Below are 7097 nucleotides of genomic sequence, written 5' to 3'. Positions count from 1 at the left end.
CTCACCTGACCTGCTGGACCACCATTGGCTCATCTGGAGGCCAGCTGTCTGAAAACGTAGCAATTTACTCTCCCTACAACTGTCACCCACTGTCTGCTTGGCCATGGGGCAGACATGGTGACTCATTCCATACATACAGCTTCACTGAGCCTCGTCATCTTAAAAACAACTGTAGCCTCGCTGCACAATGGGAGCCAGTCTGGACAAGGAGGCCCTGTTCCATGACAGAAAGGTGAGAGATGCTATGTTCAGGGCAGATTCCTGTCTTTCAGCCAGCCTTTTGGTCTGAGGAAACTAACTGCTTGGTTACCCTGTGTGGCTCTGACTCTTTATACAGTAAGTACATTCACTTCACAGTTTGCATGACATATCCACAGGTTGTCCAATCACTGGGTAATGTAACTATAGGCTTGTTCCCAGACAACTGAACAGTCAGTGTCCACTAGTTTATAAACAGAGATGTGATGTGTACAGTCACAGAAAACAAGGACTGTTTTGCTCAGCTGTCGGGTAAGCAAGTTAGAAGATAAACTGTGTAGGAAGCATAGGTTTGGCTTCCCCAAATGAATCTATGAAATGAGACGTCTTACTCTGAATAACGCTGAGTCCAAACAGGTGACAGTCCTTCAGCCTGAGGAGGTCACACACCTGGACAAACAGTTCCTGACACAAAGTCTTCACCTGAGGAGGAGATAAGAGGAGGAGGCTCTCACTTTCAGCTTGTTAGATATCAATGGCAAACCATCAAATAAATAAAACACAAATAATCATGCATAAGCAAACCCACAAAAAAAAACAAGCAAAAGAATTTTCCTGTTTCCCAAAATATCAAACACCTCCTTTACCTGTTAAACTACTGAAAAGTGGAGTAAGTATTGTAAAGTTATATAAATAAAACACTTTCTGACACTTATGCTGTTCCTATTTATATTTTGCAAGAAGCATTGCTTTAGAAAAAGTGTTTCTATGTCTACTCACGTTGACTATGATATTGAGCGTGTCGTCATTGGGCAGAAAGACACAGACACAGCGGCGGTCCTGCATGGTTTTGTTGTTGTGGAAGTTCAGTTTGTTCATCTTCGTGTGTGGCTAAGACAGGACAGGCCCCTCCACCTGCTACCGGGCCTCTGGGCCCTCCGATGACCCGCCTCCACCACAGAAGACACCAACAGCACCACACAGTCGCTGTATCCCTGCTTCAGCTGACGCCCAACGCAGACAGACCAGTACCTGAGGGCTCAGCAAGCCAAGCAGCACACACAAGACAGGGCATAGGGACCCAAGCTGCAGTCCGCCACTGTGGAGACACAACAGTGGGCAAAAGATTTGATGCTAGTGCATTGTGGTGTATACAAATGTATGGACTACAAAGATATAGTCCATACATAGACTACATTGTACAATTAAGATCTAAGTCAGCCTTGAAAAAAATATCAAATCTGAACTAAAAACTCTGACATGATGTGTGGAAATAAAAGACAGGCTGAGTCAAAGGAGGGAAGCATTTCTGTTTATGTGCATGAACATGTGACATCAGTGCAGGGGAATGTCAGTGACTCCAGAGGAACACTGCACATCTGTCTGGAGAGGAACTGATGATAGTAATGATGGCATGAAGGAAAAATATTCAGCGTGCCTCGTACCTAAAACTGGCAGATTTCTATCATTCTCTCACTTAAAACACAGCAAAACCAGAACTTTAATTTCAGGGCATTTTAACAAACCAGAAATACAACACAGCATCATGTTACCATGTTCCACACAAACAGCTGTTCTGAAACTTATGCACAGGGATGTGTCTGACACTGTTGGCCCCGTAAGCCGAACAGCTCCACATTTTCCTCCTGGCATCCATTTTGTCAACTCACCCGGTTCTGCTGACATGTTGTCAGCTGTTTGACTTTGATGAACTTTTCACTGTCTGCTGAAATCCTCCGTCGACAGCCTGACTGTCTGCTCGGACCCTTTCCTATTCACCTTCTTTGAAATGAAGTCAGAGGATCCTGACAGGGAAACACAAGCATTTTGCAACTTTAGCAGTGCTACTGTTTTGAAATTAACACTTTCTCACTAAATAGAATCTGATATGATCACAGAACAACAGCTAAATGACACTGGAATGTGGAAAAATTACTATACATTGAATTTTAAGATTCAGTTTTAAATTTCAACCTGCACCTGATCCCAAGTCAGGTCAGATGTTCAGACTTAAGCTTCTATTCTATGACATGTTCCTTTGTTCTCTACCAGCTATATACCTCTCTCTCTCTCTCACACACACACACACACACACACACACACACCTCCATGTTTAGCCGCTGTCCTGAGAGCAGCTAGTAGCTCACAGCATGAACTGTGCCTGAGGATGTGCGAGCCTCAGAGGGTGTGAAAAGTCTCAGAACAGACAAAAGAATGTTAGAGAACAATGAGACCAGATTATCACTTCCTCCAGTTGAACATCCCTCACCTTAAAGCTGTGTTGTCATTATAAACAGATAGGATGGATCACATTACAGAGTGAAAAACTATTTGCATTTAAAAAGATGCAGTCAATTTATAACATACAAGAGTTTTTGTAAGCCCTCAACCAACGTACCATAAACAAAATATCGGTTTCACTGCAGTGTGAAGGCTTCCTACATCACTTTAAAGACATAAAAATATGCATAAGTCACACACTGTTAGTCCTGCTTTTAAAACAAACAGCTTCAACAGTAGGAATGCACTTCTGCTGCAAAGTCAGAAAATGCTTTCCAGACTAAGTACCCACTCAGTATGCTTGTGTCTACACACAATGCTGCTTTGTTGCTGCACAGACAGGGAGCACTGTGGCCAAACTGGTCATAAATACACATACTGCTGACATACAGCATCAGTTCTCATTAAAGCTGCTCATTGGATGCGAAGTGTGGTGGGCAACCAGACGCTCAGCAAAGTCTGCTGATGAGCCATGACTGGGACGACTCCCTGTGCTGCTGCTGACCTTGACTAAACACACCACCGCTGCACTGCACGCAAACGTACACATTTCTACATGCAAACACAGACACATGTACATCAGATGCACCCACCAACACACATACACAGGTTGTGTTTCCGTAACTTGATGAGACATTACACTGACTTAAATTAATTTCCTGGACACTTACCTGAACCTTAACCAGAACCACTACTTGCCTGACCCTGACCTTCCCCCTAACCTTAAACCAAGTCATCACTTTAAAGTGTAATGATTTACATTTTAGGGACTTGCTTTGTGTCCCCATAAGGACATCAAGTCCCCACAGTGTGACTGTGTAAACACATTTACAACCCCACAACATTAGGAATACTAGGCCACACACACATAATGTTCCTACTCTCTTGCCACCATTTTCAGGTGCTACTACTGAACAGCTGAGCTGTGTGGCAGCAGCAGCGTTAATCAGAAGTCAGAGTCATCTAATTGGATGAAATGTGAGCCATGTGCATACAAAAATAACAACAATAATGATGACAAAAGTCACTGCGAAATGCAGCACAATAATCATGTTATCTCCATGATCTTGTTTTCATAATCACATGAAACCCAATATAGTAACGGAAAATAAAATTTAAATAATCTCCCAAGCCTAGTATTTTATTTCTGTGTCAGGTCTTTATTTTATTCATTTATGTCTCAGGTCACTGATTTGTTAAGAGTCTGGAATCTGTGCACAGGATGGAAACAGTCACACATCCAGGTTAGTTTATAGTTTTCCTGTTGACAAGTTAATGGTCCTAGAAAAAGGAACTTTTGAAGTGATATCGTGTTGCATTTTCAGCCAGAAATGTGATTCCTGACACATCACAACTTGTTTGTTACACTGTTTAATGCTGACAGTGAAAGCGGATGCCTATGTTGGTCTCATGTAGAGACGGGGCGATTCAGACATAACAGAATACAGTCATCATTGATGCGTTTAAGTCTGTTGTGTCATGTCTGCGCTACACACGAGACATTGCCACAGAAATAGAATGTCCCCTGTGAAATTAAAGGGTGCATTGACTTACACGTTGCACCAGAATTCTTGTGTGAAGGGAAGAAAGAGTGGGATAATGAAATTACTGCAGCTTTCAACCGCCCTTACACTGCCGTGCAAAGTGATGCAACACTAAAGTCCATCTAACGCAACACACGCACAAAGAGCAGCTTTCTCCTGCCTTTGAGCCAGAAACAGGGATTCTGTCAACGTGGCATGAACAAAATCCCACGCTGGGATACAGAAAGAGAGGGCCTATGTCACAACTACACCTCCCGTTCTCATTCTTTCCCTCCTCCACTGACATTAGAAGGGTGGAGAGGCTTTCTGTCCAGCCGTTGGATGGTGAAGCCAAAAACTTCCTCTGCTTGGAGAACGAAGAACAGAGCTGCTGAAGGAGGCTGTTTAATTGATTTAAGAATAGCTTCAGCTGTCAAAGCATTAAAAAGAGTAGAGAAGAAGAGGGTGAAAGTGTGCAGCAGAGACAGAAGGAGCAGGAGGGAGGGAGATGAGTGAGGCGGCGCTCAAAGATCAGGCGTGAAAAAAAGGGAAAACTGCTGCAGTCAGGAGAATTCCTCGCTAACATCTGCTTCCGTCCTCGGCGCCATGTACCCACGAACTGCATCGTTCGACAGCATCCTACAACCCGGAGCAGTGCACAGCAAAAAAAAAAACCTTATTCACTTTAACTGACTTAGTTTACATTATTGTAAATTGGTACAGGGCCATTCACACACAGTCAGTCAGGGTGTCAGGCACACAGAAGCCATTTCAGCTCACTTTTCAGTGTTCTCTAGTGATTGTGCAGCCTGAACGTTTTAGCACAGTGTTTTACAAACATTTTATTCGGGGGCTCACCATGGTGATGCCTGTCAGTCATCGGCGACTATTACATTTGCCCATCTCTAATGGAAGGAAGTATGTTTCATGGGCTACAGACGCTGACACAAACTGCCCCTGCTGAAAGGGCACAACTTTATAAATAGTGCCAAGGACTAAACCTGAGTGGGAACTGGTCATTTGTTTCATCAGTTCCCTGTTAAACATTCTGTTTATTCAGCTGAAGAGAAATGTTGCTGAGTGGCTATCTAAATCACATTGGTCATCAGAGGGCATTAACCTTCACAATGACACTTCCCTCCTCTTCTTTCCTTCACCTACTGACAGACTAAAAGCAGGGTCAAAAAACAAACATGCTTGACCACCCAAACCTCTAATTCTCATCTAAACATCTATTTTGGACTCTGGCTTGTAATGAGGTCAGGAAGTGGCTGTCGTTGTGTACCAGAAACATGCTCATCTGTGTATTATACTTGGTAAATACAGCTACCCTGACATTGTTAATGTTGTTATATATTTGCTTGCACTGCTGTCAACAGTGTGTGGATGTGTAAACAAGTAAAGTGACACTGATTTTAACAAAATCTGGGAGTAAATGTAGCTGCTCCCACATAAATACCAGGATGCCCTCCGTGTGTTTCTTTAGCCTTTAAGCTGATCTCAGACAGAAGGAAAACACTGTTCACTATTTCAGACCTTGATTCCCATGATCCCCAGCACATAAGATCATCAAGCAGATTTGTGTGTCGACTGTCAGAATAACTTGTGTCTCCACCCAGCACACAGGGACAGCAAACAATCCGTTTCTGGCTCCAAGTCAGATAAAACTGTGAGAAACTAAACCAGATTTTAACAACTTAGCAAAAGTTCTAGGATGTAAACTATGGTAATTATCCACAACACAGACAGAATCAGCTCCTGTGAGTACATTATTTTGCACAAAGTAAAATCTATGTTTCTTCATAAAAATTCAACATCTGAGAAGTACATGCCTGGGTGGTTAAATGTCACCGACATTAACCTCTGAAGGCCAGGCCTGTACACAGCACAGTACTGGAATGGGTAGTGGGTGGCCTCGAGTTAAATGACTACTCAGTAAACACAGCTGCAATATTTACCAGACATTAACTAAAATCACCGGAGAGGTTAACTCACCGGAAAGGAATCTTAACGACTTTTCACATCATTTAACATTTGACTTTCAATCAGCTTTGCGGCCTTTGTCCAGTAATGACTTCAGAAGAAAGAAGTTGGAACGCCTTCCTACTTGGTCAGTCGCTCTCCTTCGTGGTGGAGATGTAATTATGGAAGTGACAGCAAAATCTCTTGGCAGCCTTCAGGGACAACATTGAAAATGCCTACACACCAGATTCTTGGCTGCTCATTCTTAGATAAAGATTAAAATTATGGGGGGGAAAATCGCACCAATCAATCTGGGCTGTTTGTGCCACAGTCTGTTTCAGAATCAATTCTCGAGTCAATAAATATAAGCCAGGAACTAACTGGGCTTGATGAAGGTCACTGTCTGATGAGCATAAAAAGCACCAGAAGGGGTTTTAAAACTAATTTTTCCCTTTTACAACGCTGACTGAGCAAGGTGGAGCAGTGACCTGTGTTGGCTGGAGTTTAGCCTGCAACCTGCCACCTAGTGAAGGTTATCAACGGTGCTTAACGAACTGTGAGAAGTCATTTCAGTGAAGTCGTTCACAGCTGTCACAGCAAAGCGGTGTGACTGAGAGGGTGGGACAAAGAAAGAGCAAAAACCAGGGTTAACCTTGGTCTGGCTTTTTGAGACCGACAGCACTAAAAGCAGCCAAAGGACTCAAATTTAAATCAGATGTAGCATTCTTCCTTCTGGGCTTTGTGTCACACTACCAGTAACCAGTTTGCTCTACTGGACTGACACATTTACTCATTAGTCAGTTAATGCTAGCTTTGGACTGGAGGCTGCGTTTTGTACAGTTTGTCACCATCAGGAATCCGTAGTTTACATCACTGCTAAAAAAAACAGGACGTGATGGGAGAAGCAAAGAGCAGTTAGGAGCAGCCTTTGGTGTCATTTTGTAGTGAGTCTTCCTAAACCCTCTAGGCTGAAAAGAAATTAGGTGGAGTAGCTTTAACAATCATTTTATGTAATCGTATTCAAAATTTCAGAGGATTGCAGTTCTTATGTATACCAGTTGTCCTCTAACATGCAAATAATGATGCAGAGAAATATGAAGGTTCTTTGACAACAGTAACACACCACAGACTTAT

The 7097-nt window shown here is 42.9% G+C and overlaps 1 protein-coding gene across 1 annotated transcript in view; it reads right to left on the bottom strand.

Moving 5' to 3' along the window:
• The window catches only part of frmd6 (FERM domain containing 6), a 25309-nt gene that overhangs the window by 13534 nt on the left and 4678 nt on the right, over positions 1-7097 (bottom strand). The window contains exons 2-4 of the mRNA XM_020622858.1: positions 1869-2003; positions 979-1297; positions 591-681 (exon numbers count right to left, since the gene is read on the bottom strand). Of these exons, the coding sequence (XP_020478514.1) occupies positions 591-681; positions 979-1077 (190 nt within the window). The 5' untranslated portion in view covers positions 1078-1297; positions 1869-2003. The remainder of the gene's footprint in view (positions 1-590; positions 682-978; positions 1298-1868; positions 2004-7097) is intronic.

This window comes from Monopterus albus, unplaced genomic scaffold (assembly GCF_001952655.1).
Source record: "Monopterus albus unplaced genomic scaffold, M_albus_1.0 scaffold290.1, whole genome shotgun sequence".
Classification (NCBI taxonomy): Eukaryota; Metazoa; Chordata; class Actinopteri; order Synbranchiformes; family Synbranchidae; genus Monopterus; species Monopterus albus.
Note: the sequence above shows the minus strand (reverse complement) of the source record. Positions and strands in the feature narration are given on the sequence as shown.